The 18,672-nt window shown below is 40.6% G+C and overlaps 1 protein-coding gene across 1 annotated transcript in view; it reads left to right on the top strand.

The window, feature by feature from the left end:
* Positions 1-18,672, top strand: part of LOC126092610 (cGMP-dependent 3',5'-cyclic phosphodiesterase-like) — a 236,582-nt gene that overhangs the window by 90,831 nt on the left and 127,079 nt on the right. The window contains exons 5-6 of the mRNA XM_049908312.1: positions 7,443-7,582; positions 9,965-10,107. Coding sequence (XP_049764269.1) covers positions 7,443-7,582; positions 9,965-10,107 — 283 coding nt within the window. The remainder of the gene's footprint in view (positions 1-7,442; positions 7,583-9,964; positions 10,108-18,672) is intronic.

Below are 18,672 nucleotides of genomic sequence, written 5' to 3'. Positions count from 1 at the left end.
TACAGTTATCACCCACAGAGCAGTTCTGTTATGCTCTTTGTGTTGACTGGTATTGTGTGGAATATGTTGAAGATGTTTATCACTACTACATCTCATTCAAACTCCAGGTGAAAATGGGCCCCATGGATTTTGAATATTTCCACGAGCCATTTGGCAGCTGCATTGGAATGTCCATGCTGATGGAAATTGCTGAAGGCCATTTTGAGAAGGGATGGGTCAGAATTGTAGTGCATTGTCAGAAATTATGTCCTTCAGTGATAGTATGAGTATCAAAGTGTGAGTGGTTGCTTTTGCATAACTTGATGGTATTTTTGTGACACAGGGTTAGTGGGACATAGCATTAATGACTACAAGCCACATCCAGCATAAAAAGGGTGAGCAAAATCTATATGAAAGTGATTCAAGTACTGCTGACATGTGCACAGATTGTGTTTGTGTTCTGCAGATCAGGATGATTGTGAGGTGAGATCAGAGAGGTGGTGCCACTGAGACTATCCACACTGTCCTCTACCACATCAATGGAATCATTCTATGTGATCCAAGAAATATATACAGTAGATCTGTCTTATCAGACACAAGTATGGATAAAGTAGAAAAATACTCTGCTGCTGATTTTGGTCTACAGCCATTTTCAAGTGCCTGTGTAATGTCTTGGGATACCAATGCACGACTTAAAAAAACACTCAGAACCAATTAAACTTTCTTCAAATTATAGTGCATGTCATTGACTAAGAAAGAACAACTGAGGTGCTAATTACCTGGGATTGTCAGCATTCATCATTGTATACAGGAATTTTATAAAATAGAGACACATAATATTAGGGATTGAGAACAATTTGCAGAACTCGTAAACTATTACACATTATGTTACCCTTTAGCACATCCAAACAGATTACTGAAATTGCCATCAGATGAATCATGAGATGCGTCTTTGCTTGTAAATTTGCCATACTGCTGTATGGAGGGCAGAAATTGAAAGTGGGATAAATTGAACAGCTTGACCGAGACAGTCTTGTGAAAATGTTGTCAAACAATTGAAAATCTGGGGTGGACTAACAAAAATATGAAATGGAATATATTGCTGGTCACCATAGGTAGGAGGCATTGAGAGGCAAACAGGTACATTGAAAGAAGAGTGCTGCATCTGGTGAAGGAGTTAGTCCTGAAAATATAATGTAACTGGATAGATAAAAAAAACCTATTCACAACCAGTGGTAGGAGAAAACAATTAAAACTCATGCTTGTTTTTTCTCCTGCCACCACTTGGTGACTAGATTTTTTTATCTTTTCAGCGAGAGGTTGCGCGCTTGTGCGTGTGCATGCATGCGTATGCGTGCAGCGTGTGTGTGTGTGTGTGTGTGTGTGTGTGTGTGTGTGTGTGTGTGTGTCTAAGCAGCCTTTTTGTTGTGCCTTCTGTGACTCAGCATCTCAACTATATGGTCATTTTCCATCATGGGTTTTCCATTGTTTAATTGGCATGTGTATCTTTCACTTTCTTCCTAAGATGTTGTACATGAAAACTAAGGCTAAGATAGGTAGCTTTGAGCAATGGACCAACTGGAATAGTCCTAAGTAATACATTCAGGAATCCTACCAGATCTGGAGGTCCAAACTTGAGCTACTACGTTAAGGAAATCCACCTAAGAATGCTATTTGGTGTTCTCAATTACTTACAGTAGACCTGAACACTTTGCCATTCTATTCAAAGTGTTGTACATAAATGTGGCCATAGGCATTATTTAGAAGGCAACCTAGCAGTTTGTCTGATGGTTATAAGGTGCATTGTTTGGAATCCTTTTTATCATTGGTCCATATTAATTATCTTCATTGTAGTCTCAGGAGGTGTCAGTCTACATCCAGCTGCCTAATCATAATTATAGTAATATGGGGGCTTCCTACACAGACAGCACCTTCTGGTATCTTTTTTGTTTTTTCTTTCTTTTTTTTTTAAGTTTCCTTTGATACTACCTGGCCTTATGATGATGTGCTATAACTATGTGAGTCTTTCAAGCCCTTAAGTAGCCTCTGTAGTACTGAGCAAAAAGCCATACTGCTCAGTGAAGGAGAGAAGCCAGTCTTATCATCAAAACTGCAACAGCAAGAATGATATAAAATAATGAAAATTTAACTAATGTGTGTAGGGAGAATACATGATTAAATTTGTAGGCAATTTGTGATGTACAGAATGCAAAATTTAGTACACAGGACTGGCAACAATGTTGAAAATAAAGTCGAATTAAGCACAGATGACAGATACAAGAACTTCATTCTGTACTGTTCAGCTCTGTGCCAGAGTTCATCAGCCAGTTATTCCACAAGTGGTGCCTCTCAGTAACCCATTATGGATGAGAGATCAGTAGAACACGCTGCCCAGAACAACATTCAAACACTCCCATTATTGAGGCAGGACAGGGCAGTATGGATCATGATGTTGCATTACATTCTCTAGACCTCAAACGTAGGGAGCAGCCACTGACCTTATCAAATCAGAAATGTAATGCCTGCCATCAGAATTACGCGGGCGCCAAATTCGTATTATTGAGGAAAAAGACCATGTTTCACAAAGCCCCTAGCACCCAGCGCACGTTGGTCTATCGATTTCTCATATTACTTTGAACGCATCCCTGTTGGTTTTTGAACAAATTCTAAGTCGATTTCTGAAAGAATCTTAAGTTGATTTTTGAATGCGTGCATAGTGTACATGGTGTCTCTGACATGGGAATCCCCGTCGCATCTAGAAATAAACTTTTCTGCAGACAAATGGGGACGGGTCTATACGAGCTGAGCGGAATAAAGCCGAACGGATGAATGCCAGTCGCTGTTTATGTGGTTGACTGGGTTTGCAAATGATCAGCATTGTTATAACTACTAGCGAATTCCATAGATTCAGACTACCAGAGTGCAAAAAAACGACTAACAGAAATAACAGGCAACCAAGATTGCGCATTGTCTCCTCCGTGTGTCCAAGAAAATGAAATTTTGACAGAAAATTTTTGGCCAGAACGCTACATTGCTAAGGACCAGTTATACAGTCCCCGGCTAGCAGCCGCTAAAGTTCTATTCTGGGAGTAGCTTGGAAAACGCGTTGTACGAACACGTAATAACGCCCAACCGGATAACTAAATCGGTGACTAAATTAACCAGAGAATAAGTTTTGACACTTCCAGGAATAGTTACAGAATTAGTGATAAGATTGTTTGTTAGAATGAGGAAGGAGAAGAAACGGGGACTCACACAAATTACGGGAGAATATGACGATTCGAAATTTATTTAAAAATTTAGTACTACTGTTTTCGATCTCATGCTTCAGAAGCTAGAGAGTATGATTGAAATGTGAAACTATTTCCTAACACAAAACTTTTTGCATGTAGTAGACCTAATAGGCATTTGGTATTGGTACTTCGTGCATTACATTCCGTCGTGTTATAAAAATGACCATTTGTGCCAAAACAGCCTCGTTTATTTGGTGTGTGTAACAACTGCTGCAATATTGGGCAGGCCTATTTCATTTTATATAGCAGTAACAAAATACACGTAATCAGATCGATAAACCACACCAGTCTTGGGTACAATTTGTATTAACAGCTTTTCTATATTAGACAACGACATTTCGTTTTTTCATGTAGCAAAACATTGACGAACTTTGATAAGGTAGTAGATTCTTTCCCAGAAAGGAAAGTACGCCATATAAAGCTGTGGCAAGATTAGAGAGAAAAGAAGCTAGGACTTAACGATTGAAGAAACGTGTACTGTCTTGCTTGTCTCTTGTATTTACTCGTTTTATGTATCCTATATTTAATTTTATGTCACACAAATTAGCAAGTTATTAGCTAATAGGCAGTAAAGACTGCAAATTTTCTGGAGAGTTCTTGTTCTGCCGGTTACAAATAATCCCAACCAGTATTAATTCCGAGTTTTTTTTAAAAAAAGAGGAGCAGGATGTCAAACCGGCCGACTGGGAGCAGGAGAGGCACCACAGGACATTTTAATGTCCACTGGCGTGAATATAGTTTGATGGTACCCATTCCATTACAAAATATTACATGTTTGAATTCCACAGAGTGAACTACAAGAGACGTGCGATGGAAGAATGCTGTGTGGAGAGGCATAGCACTGCACTTTACCATACTTAAGACCAAATAACATGTCTTATGTTCCCTCGGATATATATGTTTTAGGTATCACACTCTTCAGAAAGATGTGTGCTACAAAATGAAGATATTTTTGAAAAGGCAATTTTTAAATTTTTGGCGTCCTACCTCAAATGCTCAAGGGAGGGGGGAGCGCCTCTATCTAATATCGCACCGGTTCGGAAATATCCTAGATCCGGACCTGATTTACAGAGCAGTCTGAGTTGTAGTGGGAGGTGCTAGTCTCCACGTAACCCGTGTTTACGTTAACTGATTTTGCTGTTTCCTCTTCGTTTATTGCTCTCGCTTCAAATGAAAACAAAACGGATTTCTGTGGCCGGGAGCTATCAAGTGACATAAAATACATTCACATAATTACGGAAGGCTAAACTATGTAATTGGTTTCAGGTTTTATTTTGTTTCCACCTTTCTGACAGTCAAGCGTTAATCGCTTGCAGAACAATGAAGTTATTTTTTGTCGGTTTGTTAAAGAAATTTGACTTTTACTAATCTTTTCTGCTGAGGCAGTCAATTTATTTGAAACTGTTTAATTCCACACTATTGGCTAGTTTCAACTGTTCGCTGCATTTCAAGTTCACGTTTTCATCTCCTAGCACGTATGGCATTATGCCTTAATACAGAACCAAACATGAGATAATACAGTACAGGTACTCCAAGAAAATTTACATCTGAATCTGGGCATACGAATGTGCACTTTAAGCCGAATGATGCATTTTAGTATAGTTCACAGAAATCCCATGCTCTTGGAGTGTCCTCTAATGTCTTGTTTCTTTTACGATATAATGTAAGATCTTTTAACGTTTTACACGTACGAATGTACGGGCTTCCTGCCTCATCGTAGCTGCGCAAGCGCTGCGACACCTGTTATTTGGCGTGCTCTGGCATCTGCTGAAACGATTCTATTTCTAACACGTCGTGGGAAAATGTTGCGAATGGTTGTTTGGAAAGCGATACTTTCAAAGTAAATTTCCTTTTACGCAAGATGAACTCTGTGCGCGCGAATGTCCGATGATTTTCTTAAATCACAGAGCATTTGACTCTCAATTCAAACATCAAATCTTTGAGGGCGACCATTTAGAATTTTTTCGAGCCCAGAAGATCAGACATTTATGTCGTTGTTAAAAAATTTACGGGCACATTTTTGTGATATCTTTAAAATGTAACGTGCGCAAAAATGATCATTATGTGTTAAAGCTTAGCTTCTCTTGCAGCTTATTAATCTTGATGACCAATGTTAAACATAAAAGCATTTCTTTTCTTGTAGCAACACTATGTATATATGTATATTAATTTAAACCATTACCTTTTCCTTTTTGTATGTTCGCGCTACGTTACAGTGATGCAGCTACTGGCTGACTACATCACGTGTCCTATGATCTGAATATACGCTGTCATCAGCTGGCGAGATCGCTTGACATGAGCTACAACTGGCTTACAAAAGCACATCGCAATCTCGATTTCAATCCTTTGGAAAGTAACATGCGGTGTTTGGTGGAATTCGAATTTACACTTTCGTAATACGAAAATATGCAGTGTACGTGTTGCTGCACATCAGACATCTTTCTAAAACGTGTTTTTTCCCCTGAGTTTCGGTTCCTAAAGTGCCGGGAAATTCTACGCTGGTGTATAAAACCACAACCATTTAAAGGATTGATATGTTTTACAGTTTCGAGGAAAAGTATACTGTTACTTAACACGGAAAAAATGTATTTTCATCCGGGAGAAAGTGTATTCTTAACCGGGAAATTCGGGAATTTTTGTTTGTTGTCCACGTATACACTCTGTAAAAGGTTGCCTATTCTCTGAGCTATTGTTTTATTGTAGGTGAGTAGGTGCTATTTTTTAGTCAGCAAACATGGCTATTGCTGGAATATCAAAATCAAATGACAGGTATATTACTCTCTCTTTTGGTGTCTACATGAAATATATAGTGGTTGAAGCAAAACCGTTGCATAGTCTTTCTTTAATAGGATATTATAAGAACAATGCTGCCCTTCTTCCACACATTTCCATTTAAGTTTCCTGAACATCTCTGTTACACATTCATGTGGATCAAACTGATACAGTGCTGGAAGCACGTCTTTACCTTTGCCTGTTGTACTCTAGATCTGAACACACTCGAATCTTGTATACAGTTTCCTTGATAGAAACATCAAAGTTTTCCAGAACTCTTTCAACTAGTGTGAGTCTTCTATACACCTTTTCTACCACAGATTTTATGTGTTCTTCTCATTTCTTATTGCTTATTTGTATCATCCCTAAATATTGAAACAATGTGACAGGCTACAGGAGCTTACCTCTCATCCCATAATTGTATGGCCTTGTTGTCCCACTTTGTCATAGCACTATCATTCATCTACACATATTTAAAAAGAGCTACTGTGTATAACACAAAGAGGAAATTCAGCTGAAGTATTTCTGCAGTTCTTTGTGGTCATCCAAGGAGGATACTTTCCTGTAGACAATAGCATAACCAGCAACCTGATAGTGCTGCTGACTTAATCTTTTAAAATCACTGAGAACATTGGTAGTTCTCTTACAGCTCCTTAGCGCATGTCAGTACTCACCCTAGTGTCTCCTTTGCCTGGTCCCAATGAAGACCCTATACCTCTACCCCTCCCCCTCTCCCTCCCCCTTGCCCTCTCCCTTCACTCTCACTCCCCTGTATGGGTGTTAATTTGGAGTTTGACTAGTTCTACATTCCTGGAGGCTCTCCTTCGTGATGATTGTTAGGTTACAAGGTGAATGAACAAATCTGACAAACACCCAGTATGGTAATTTTTAAATATATGGCAGCATGCTTCCCCATCTTTGCGTAATTGAATTGCTAGCTTTCTAATGATGTCAGTGTCTACAAGATATTAAACTCTGTACCTTTGTGGCATCATATATTTGACTTATTTGTGATGCTCTTTCAACAGTTAATTAATTTGATTGTTAATGATTTAATTGGGATGGAATTTATACAGTGGGGCAAACTCAAGTTCACTAGATAGTGAAGTAGCAGAAAAGTTAACTGCTAAAATAATCTAGTGTTTTCAACAGTGCTATGAAGATATATATACTAAATTATAATATCTTATTCCCTTAAGTGCTAGTGATACAAGTACATACTTAGGTGATACCACAAGCTTAACAAAATGTTTTCAGTAAAAGTTTGTTCCTGTTCTCCTTATAGCAGTTTCTGTAGTCTCTAGTGTTGTAAAACTATTGAAAGATTATCATCCTATATTGCTGCTATCTCCATGTGTTATAGTTTTAATTGCATAAGATGAATATTATTTTTCAAAGGGGATTTTACTGACCTGATGCGAGAAATTATGGCAGAGGCCCGCACGCTGACAAATGCTGAGAGGTGTTCCTTGTTTATTGTTGATCAGAACAGTGATGAACTGGTTGCTAAAATCTTTGATGGAGAAGTCACTCCTCATGTAAGTATAAGTAACATATATTTTAATAATTTTTTTTAATGTTTTGTTTAATACCAGTTTACACTTAACATTATTACAAAATTTATACAAATCATAAAACTTTGTAGTTGTTGTAATTAAGAGTTATATTTTCCATTGACATCCACATCTACAACTACACCTACATCCATACTCCACAGGCCACCATATGACGGGTGACAGAGGAGACCCTGTACCACTACTGGTCATTTACTTTCCTGTTCCACTCATAAATAGAGCAAGGGAAAAATGACCATTATGCCTCTGTATGAGCCCTAATTTCTCATGTATGATGTTTGTGGTCCTTATGCAAAATGTATGTGTCTGGCAATATCATTCTGCTGTCAGCTTCAAATGTCGGTTTTCTAAATTTTCTCAGTCCTCTCCAGGGATTCCCATTGGAGTTCCTGAACAAGCTCCATAACACTTGGGTGTTGTCCAAACCAAACAATAACAAATCTAGCAACCTGTCTCTGAATTGGTTTGATGTTTTCCCTTAACCCGACCTGGTACAGGTCCCAAAAACCTGAACAGTACTTAAGAACAGGTCGCCTATGCATCCTACATGTCGTCTCCTTTACAGATGAAGCATATTTTTCCAAAGTTCTCACAGTAATCAGAATGAGATTTTCACTCTGTAACAGAGTGTGCACTGATATGATACTTCCTGGCAGATTAAAACTGTGTGTTGGACTGAGACTTGAACTCGGTACTTTTTGCCTTTTGGGGGAAGTGCTCTACCATATGAGCTACTCAAGCACGACTCATGCCCCGTCCTCACAACTTTTACTTCTGCTAGTACCTCAGCTGAAGTCAACCATTGATCTTCCCTATCACAATCCTTACAAGCTTGACCCATTTGGTTTTGCATTGTAAACATTAAGCCCAGATATTTAAATGATATGACTATGTCAAGCAGAACACTACTAATGTTTTATCCAAACAGTACTACTGAGCAAGTTGGAACAGTGGTTGGCTTATTGGACTCACATTCGGGAGGACGACAGTGGTTCAAATCTGTGTCCAGCCATCCTGATTTAGGTTTTCCGTGATTTCCCTGAATTGCTTAAGGCAAATGCCAGGATGGTTCCTTTGAAAGAGCATGAGTGATTTCCTTCCTCAGCCTTTCCTAATCTGAGCTTTTGCTCTGTCCCTCTGTTGTTGACGTGACTTTAAACGCTAATCTCCTCCTGCTCTGAACACTATGATTTTCTTTTTCTGCTCATCTGCATCAACTTACATTTTTTCTACATTTAGAGCTATCTGCTATTCATCACATCAACTAGAAATTGTGCCGAAGTCATATTGTATCCTCCTACAGTACCTTCCTGTACACCACAGCTGCAGATAACCGCAGGTTACTGCCCACCCTGTCTGCCAGATCATTTGTGCATATAGAAAATAACTGCAGTCCTATCACACTTTGATGTGGAACTCCTGACGATACCCTTGTCTCTGATAAGTACTTGCCGTTGAGGACACCATACTGGGTTTTATTACTTTAGAAGTCTGGAAGCCACTCACACATCTGGAAAACTATTCCATATGCCGTTACCTTTGTTAACAGTCTGCAGTGGGGCACAGTGTCAGATGCTTCCTGGAAATCTAGAAATATTGAATTTGCCTAATGCCCTTCGTCTATACTTGGCAGTATATCATGTGAGAAAAGGACAAGCTGAGTTTTGCACAAGCAATGCTTTCTAAAACTGTGCTGATTGGGACGTAAATACCTTGGACTCAAGAAAATTTATTATATTCAGACTGAGATAACATTCAAGGATTCTGCAGAAAATTGATGTGTGGGGTATTGATCTGTTATTTTGCTGCTCTGTTCTTTTTGCCTTCTTACAGACAGGAGTCACCAGCACTTATTTCCAGTTTTGTGGGACTTTGCACTAGGCAGGAGATTTGGAATAAATGCTACTCTTTGTACTCTTTGTAAAACTGAATTGGGATTCCATCCAGACCTGATGTCTTATTTGTTTTCAAATCTTTCAATTGTTTCTCTATGGCAGGGATGCTTATTACTCTGTTGTCCATATGGGAGTCTGTTTGATTGTCAAATGATGGTATACATGAACGATCTCGTTTTGCTATCTTCAGCTGCCACACAACAACGGTCAACGAGTGACTTTGTGGAAGCCGTAGACCTATTTTCCGATTTTACGAAGGACCAGTATTTTCTCTAATTCCTGGCCAGAGCTTTTGTTAAGATATGACAGTGGTCACACATAGATCTTTTCTCAGATGTATAAATCTATACTAACCTTTGCATGTTGTCATTTATAAAGTGTAGAGGACGAATTGCCACAATTCTATAATTTTATTTTGAACAAAAAAACTTCAACACATTTTTATTTTCAGATTCTAAAGGAAGTCCGAGTGCGCAAAGGCCAGGGTATAGCTGGCTGGGTTGCAAAAACAGGAGAAGTTATTAATGTCAGAGATGCTTACAGCCATCCATTATTTTATAGGGGAATTGATGAAGCTACAGGATATAGAACAAGGTGACTTTTTCAAATGCTATGTAATTCTGTTATCTCATTAGCCTGCATTTTTTCCACTACTCAATTATTTTTAGCACAAAGTGGATTAGAAGGAATGGTATAATGACAATTTTATTGGAATAGATAAATGTTTAATGTGATAAAATGGAAAATTGCTGTGATCTCTATTCACAATGATGATTTTTTGATCTTGCTATTTCTAGAAAAATTCATTTCCTTTCAGATCAAATTCACCCAGTTTTTCTCCAAGTCTGGAAATAATTACCTAAATTTTTAACCTCCTCACTTCTTGGATGTGACTGTTTGGAGTTATCTCGCAACATGAAGACCACAAGTATTCGAAAGTATTCACTTTCTGACATTTGCTGTATTTCCAAAAGCAAATGTTGTTTTTGTGAAATTATGGATGCCCTTGCCAGACAAAACCTTTCATACCGAATCCCTCAACAGCATTCTCACTAGTGAGTGCATATCCATCAACTAGACTGGTAACCCTGTACAGAAACAGATACATTAGGAGTATTTCCTTCTAATGCAGTACTCCATAAGACCACAATTTTCTCCTCCACAGCCATAGTATTCCATTGTACACAAAATCTTTGTAACACTTGATAAGTTGTTTGAGACCCACTTGTTTCTCTCCTGACTATTGTCTGACTATTGTGCAAAACTTATCTCAGTGTCTTCCTAACAACAATTAATCCTTTGCCACCATAGCAAGATTTATGCTGCCAAATTTAATTCCACTTTTCAAAGCTTCTGAACAGTCTATTATCTCAAACTCCAGCACACATAAGATATTTAAATGAAATTTCACACAAGAGAATGAGCACTGGAAAGTTCTCTATCTTTTATCTACTCGTCTTTTTCATTGCTCTTCATTTTCTACCCTTGCTATTTCTCTGATGACTTTCCAGTCCTCTCCACACCATGTAGTAATTTTCCTTGCACACATACCTTTTTTCCTTCTACTTCATTTGTGATCTTTCATCAGACAACTCTTCTTCCTTTATAACGGAAGTTGGTGTGTACATGATTATAGAAACTACAAAGGCTTCTTATTTCACAAACATTTTTGACACTTTTTTGTGCAATGAAATTATAATTAAAGAAAGTTATTTTTGTGAAGTCACTAACCACCTTCTCAAAAGCATGATGGTGTGGCAGATGGCAAGCTATCTAACCACTGAATGAAGAACTTACAAATCCTAATCTAGGGACTAAGACAAAGAAAGATTATAGTAGATAAAAAATGGTTGTAGGCCCTTCTTGTCACCCAGGAATTCTTCTGTAAAACATGGTATATTTTCCAGTCTCCAGTGGCACAAGTGTGTCAAAACTTGTTTGGGCAATGAGATTATTCTATTCTCATAGACAGCAGAGCCCAACCCCATAATTTACTTTGCAAACACTGCCGATGGTGGGCATAAAGTCAAAAAGAAGGTGACAGTGACTTCTTTCTTTCTTATGATCACTGCCACTTCCTTTTGTTCCATCCACTGTATTTTGTCAGCACTTGTATAATACTCTTTTTTTGTTTCTCTTTTTAAATGTGGTAGCATTTGCTTTTTACACAAAACTTTATACCTCTGCAACTATTATTTCAGTCATAATAATTTTTCAACGAATACCCCTGCTTCTGTTGAGAACTCAGTTTTAATGTTCTGTAGAGTCCATAGGCCTCACCTTTGGATTATTTGTTTGCTTGTTATCTCTCTTTTTATTTGTCAAAAGCATTATAATTTCTGTTCAGTTCTTACTGAGTAATATATACCTTTGTTTCAGTGCGCTTTTGTCATAATTATTGACTAGGCAAGAAGTCACTCTCCCTCTCCCAAGCACCCCTTCCTTTCCCTCCAGAAGGTGTAGGTTTTTAAGAGAGCTGTTCTCCTCCCACTGACATGTGAGATAGCCTGTACCAAGCGTATCTCACCTCCTATTGAAAGTGAATTAATAATTCGGTGTCAGAACCATTTCTGAGTGTTCAAAATACTGACTCACAGTGTGTTGCCATATTCTCAGAAGTGTTCAGTCCAGTCTGTTGTAATCTGTTGTTCTTCAGCGTCTTTACACGTCTACATCACAATATGTGAAATGGGGCCTCTCATAACAAACAGTTACAGTTGTGATAAATACTGAACTACTTTTCTTACAATAACATAACAGTGTTCTAGTTGCATTGTTTACTGTTTAAAGTTTCAATCATCACTAACAGATTCCATTTATGCTTCTCAAACTGCTGCCATATTCAACAAGTCTCCCTCATTGTCTCATCTGTTTACAATATCCACTCATTTTTGTGGCGTTCATACTAACTGTAAGTTTACTCTATTCAAGGCCACTGTCACTTTAAATAGTATTTAAGAATTACTTTTTCCATTTGATGGTAGTCATTACTTAGTTTCGTGTAATCGTTTCTCTACATCTTTCATTATTTACTTGCATTAAAACAGATGTTGGTCATAGACTATATTTTGTTCGCTTGTATCTTCATTTTATACTTTATCGATTTCAAAGTACAGAAATTATGCTCAACACTTTATACATTAATTGACTACATTGATTTTCTGCCTTGGATGGGTATTCACATATCCTACATTTTAATTTAACACTCACCAATTTGTACAATAAATAGTAATTACAAATTAACAACAGAACTGACAATATCTGCTTCTGTGCACTTTCCTCACACCAATAATACTTCTGATGCAGCACAGCAAAGATCTACAGTATACTCAAAATTATGTGACCAAGCATTGATGGTTAAATATTATTAGTTGTTAAAGAACAAATGAAGAAAGTGATAAAATATTGGATTAAAAGGAAATGGATTTAATTATGAAGATGTGATGGTTTTCAGTTGGATGGAAACAAGAGTAAACAATTATAACAAATATCAATTATTTGATGCTGTAATGAAAAACATGGATGATGTATAAACAGTGTTATTGGCGAAGACCACCACTCGCCATATAGAGGAAATGTTGAGCAGTGGATAGACCGAGAAACAAGGAGCAACTCAGCGTGTTGCAGAATGTAATGGTCGTCACAACAGGGACAAATTTAATGTGAATTTCATGATCCATTCCATAAACATCTCCCTCTGTATTTTCAGTATATCTGAATTTTACAGGTGCTCTCCTGAACGCTGACGCCTTTCTTGCACTTAGTTACGTTTATAACTGTTTGTATCCCCTTCCACAGTGTTTAATTGGTAGCCCGCCTAATACTCCTTCTCGTACCCCTGTCATCTTCAGCATTCTTCTACAGCACCACATTTGAAAATCTTATTGTCTCTTCTTCTGTATACTACTTATTGGCTCGGTTTCACTTTTGCAAGGCTACATTTCATACAAATACTTTAAAACTGATTCCTAAGACTACAATTTATATTAGATGTTAACATAGTTCTCTTCTCCAGAAACTCCTTTCTAGCTATAGTCAGTCTGGATTTCATATCCCCTGTACTTTGCTCATTGTCAGGTATTCTCTGCTCGAATACCAAAACTCATCAACCTCTTTTAGTGTCTCATTTTCTTATCAGATTCTCTCAACATCACCTGATTTAATTCAGCTAAACTCTATTATTCTTAATGTATTTTCCTTGATATTTATTTTATGACCACTTGTCAAACCACTATCCTCTGTTAAACTGCTCGTTGAATTCCTTTGACATCTACTCCCTCTTTCCTGACGAGGCAACCGTTGGTTGCGAAAGCTAGAACTTTGTGTGTATGTGTGTGTTGGTTTGTGTGTCTATCGACCTGCCAGCGCTTTTGTTTGGTAAGTCTCATCATCTTTCTTTTTAGAAATATACACTCCTGGAAATTGAAATAAGAACACTGTGAATTCATTGTCCCAGGAAGGGGAAACTTTATTGACACATTCCTGGGGTCAGATACATCACATGATCACACTGACAGAACCACAGGCACATAGACACAGGCAACAGAGCATGCACAATGTCGGCACTAGTACAGTGTATATCCACCTTTCGCAGCAATGCAGGCTGCTATTCTCCCATGGAGACGATCGTAGAGATTCTGGATGTAGTCCTGTGGAACGGCTTGCCATGCCATTTCCACCTGACGCCTCAGTTGGACCAGCGTTCGTGCTGGACGTGCAGACTGCGTGAGACGACGCTTCATCCAGTCCCAAACATGCTCAATGGGGGACAGATCCGGAGATCTTGCTGGCCAGGGTAGTTGACTTACACCTTCTAGAGCACGTTGGGTGGCACGGGATACATGCGGACGTGCATTGTCCTGTTGGAACAGCAAGTTCCCTTGCCGGTCTAGGAATGGTAGAACGATGGGTTCGATGACGGTTTGGATGTACCGTGCACTATTCAGTGTCCCCTCGACGATCACCAGTGGTGTACGGCCAGTGTAGGAGATCGCTCCCCACACCATGATGCCGGGTGTTGGCCCTGTGTGCGTCGGTCGTATGCAGTCCTGATTGTGGCGCTCACCTGCACGGCGCCAAACACGCATACGACCATCATTGGCACCAAGGCAGAAGCGACTCTCATCGCTGAAGACGACACGTCTCCATTCGTCCCTCCATTCACGCCTGTCGCGACACCACTGGAGGCGGGCTGCACGGTGTTGGGGCGTGAGCGGAAGACGGCCTAACGGTGTGCGGGATCGTAGCCCAGCTTCATGGAGACGGTTGCGAATGGTCCTCGCCGATACCCCAGGAGCAACAGTGTCCCTAATTTGCTGGGAAGTGGCGGTGCGGTCCCCTACGGCACTGCGTAGGATCCTACGGTCTTGGCGTGCATCCGTGCGTCGCTGCGGTCCGGTCCCAGGTCGACGGGCACGTGCACCTTCCGCCGACCACTGGCGACAACATCGATGTACTGTGGAGACCTCTCGCCCCACGTGTTGAGCAATTCGGCGGTACGTCCACCCGGCCTCCCGCATGCCCACTATACGCCCTCGCTCAAAGTCCGTCAACTGCACATACGGTTCACGTCCACGCTGTCGCGGCATGCTACCAGTGTTAAAGACTGCGATGGAGCTCCGTATGCCACGGCAAACTGGCTGACACTGACGGCGGCGGTGCACAAATGCTGCGCAGCTAGCGCCATTCGACGGCCAACACCGCGGTTCCTGGTGTGTCCGCTGTGCCGTGCGTGTGATCATTGCTTGTACAGCCCTCTGGCAGTGTCCGGAGCAAGTATGGTGGGTCTGACACACCGGTGTCAATGTGTTCTTTTTTCCATTTCCAGGAGTGTGTGTGTATGTGTGTTTTTATATATATATATATATATATATATATATATATATATATATATATGGTAAGTCTTTCCGCTCCCGGGACTGGAATGACTCCTTACCCTCTCCCTTAAAACCCACATCCTTTCGTCTTTCCCTCTCCTTCCCTCTTTCCTGATGAGGCAACAGTTTGTTGCGAAAGCTTGAATTTTGTGTGTATGTTTGTGTTCGTTTGTGTGTCTGTCGACCTGCCAGCACTTTCATTTGGTAAGTCACATCATCTTTGTTTTTAGGTATATTTTTCCTTCGTGGAATGTTTCCTTCTATTATAACCATATCATTAATGTGAACCCAACAATTACGTTTGTTATTGTCGCCTTTGCATTTCGAAATCTTTCCTGTCGTCTTATTTCTCTTTTTTCTCTATATTTTCTCTTTGTTTTTACCAGTAGTTTCACTTTGTATTCACCTTCCCCTTTTACCGTAATCTACTATACAATTTTATCCCGCCTATATATGCTCAACAATACGTAACCCACTTCCAAACCAGAACCAAAAAAATTTTATTTTCCGCTTTCAACACTACCGCTGCTATAAAATCCACCATTTCTAGTTCAATAACAGCTGCTTTCACGTATTAAACAAACATTTCGGCTAGTTCTAATAACTTTAACTTTACTTCCACTTCCGTTTTTCGCACATCACTGATCATTTTAGCCGCTCCCCACAGGTTTTAACGTCATTATTTCTACAATTGTTAGCCCCATTTTCGTAATCTTTCACCACAACACCACTCCTTTAATACGTTTTTTCGAAATTTTCTCGAAATTTTCCTGAATTTCTCCGTCCTTTAACGTGATTTAGCGGCAACACAACCACCTAACCATTATGCACATTGCTGTCTACCAACCCAAGTTCACCACAGGATCAACTTAACCAACACTTTTTCGCCTTTTTTCATACCAGATCTCCAATTGCTTTCTAGTTCACCTTTATCTCTCCCCATATATTTCTATCTTTCTTTTTCATTTCAACCTCATGTTAAACTTTCCACCTTCTAATACCATGTCACCCTCACAACACCCCCACAACGACCCCATTAAGTTTTATTTACATTCCCTCCGCAAACATGCCTTCACCCTAGCCAGATTACGCTCACATATTTTATTTTCTCGGGCTTGTCTGACATTTGGCATAACCCCCAAAGGCCTCACACTTAAAGTTCCCATCTCTGGCTGCAACCCTTCTTTCCATCAGTCCCTATACCAGTTCCAAACTGAACAATCCATTGCCCTCACCCACCTAATCCTTCACCTACACATCAACTCAGCCAATGAACACACCCGTCAACTCCTATCCTTAATAAAAGTCCTCAATCTTTCCTCTCCCACATCCATACCGGCTATTCAGAGCATCCTCCTACAGGCCAACCGCCAATTAGAACAGCATGCCACCCTTCACCTCAAAAAACTATCCAATCTCCTGGTTTCCCACCTCCGGAAAGGCAACTCACTCACCCTTCACAACCTTTCCAGCAAACCTCAACCACCTCTCATTGCACACAAACCCAGTCTCTCCCATCTACTTAATCTCCCACTTCCAGCTCCACTCCCTCCAAAAACTCAAAATTCCGATCAACACAATCTGGCACCACAACACCCTAATTCAGTAGTTAACCTTTCCTCCAAACCTCTCTCCCAATCCGAAACCTCTGTCCTATCCAAAGGCCTCGCCTTCAGCCCCACTCCCAGATTCAACCAAACAGCCCTCGTCAAAGATTTACAGTCCTACACTCGTACTCTCTGCTGGAAGTATCACTTTGCCACAAAGAAAAATGATCCTAATCCTACCCCTAATGATCCAACTCCCCAAGACACTATCCAAATTGAACCCTGCCTGGAACAGTTCCGTCCTCCGTTACAGCGGAACCCACCTCCTCTTCCTCAAAATCACCCTCTCCAAACCTTCCAGGAATTTCTGACTTCCAGCCTTGCCTCTCAATCCTTCTTAAAAAACCTTAATCCTACTCCCAACATCACCACTGCTGTGAAGCCCAGGCTATCCGTGATCTGAAGGCTGACCGGTCCATCGTCATTCTTCCGGCGGACAAGGGTTCCACGACCGTGGTACTTGATCGTCGGGAGTATGTGGCTGAGGGACTGCGTAAGCTTTCAGACAACACCACATACAAAGTTTGCCAAGGTAATCCCATTCCTGATGTCCAGGCAGAACTTCAAGGAATCCTCAGAACCTTAGGCCCCCTACAAAACCTTTCACCTGACTCCATCAACCTCCTGACCCCACCGACACCCCGCACCCCTACCTTCTACCTTCTTCCTAAAATCCACAAACCCAATCATCCCGGCCGCCCCATTGTAGCTGGTTACCAAGCCCCCACAGAACGTATCTCTGCCAACATAGATCAACACTTTCAACCCATTACATGCAGTCTCCCATCCTTCATCAAAGACCCCAACCACTTTCTCGAACGCCTTGAATCCTTACCCAATCCGTTACCCCCAGAAACCATCCTTGTAACCATTGATGCCACTTCCTTATACACAAATATCCCGCACGTCCAGGGCCTCGCTGCGATGGAGCACTTCCTTTCACGCCGATCACCTGCCACCCTACCTAAAACCTCTTTCCTCATTACCTTAGCCAGCTTCATCCTGACCCACAACTTCTTCACTTTTGAAAACCAGACATACCAACAATTAAAGGGAAAAGCCATGGGTACCAGGATGTCCCCCTCGTACGCCAACCTATTCATGGGTCGCTTAGAGGAAGCCTTCTTGGTTACCCAGGCCTGCCAACCCAAAGTTTGGTACAGATTTATTGATGACATCTTCATGATCTGGACTCACAGTGAAGAAGAACTCCAGAATTTCCTCTCCAACCTCAACTCCTTTGGTTCCATCAGATTCACCTGGTCCTACTCCAAATCCCATGCCACTTTCCTTGATGTTGACCTTCACCTGTCCAATGGCCAGCTTCACACGTCCGTCCACATCAAACCCACCAACAAGCAACAGTACCTCCATTACGACAGCTGCCACCCATTCCACATCAAACGGTCCCTTCCCTACAGCCTAGGTCTTTGTGGCAAACGAATCTGCTCCAGTCCGGAATCCCTGAAGCATCACACCAACAACCTGACAACAGCTTTCACATCCCGCAACTACCCTCCCGACCTGGTACAGAAGCAAATAACCAGAGCCACTTCCTCATCCTCTCAAACCCAGAACCTCCCACAGAAGAACCACAAAAGTGCCCCACTTGTGACAGGATACTTTCCGGGACTGGATCAGATTCTGAATGTGGCTCTCCAGCAGGGATACGACTT

Source organism: Schistocerca cancellata, chromosome 7, assembly GCF_023864275.1.
Source record: "Schistocerca cancellata isolate TAMUIC-IGC-003103 chromosome 7, iqSchCanc2.1, whole genome shotgun sequence".
NCBI lineage: Eukaryota > Metazoa > Arthropoda > Insecta > Orthoptera > Acrididae > Schistocerca > Schistocerca cancellata.
Note: the sequence above shows the minus strand (reverse complement) of the source record. Positions and strands in the feature narration are given on the sequence as shown.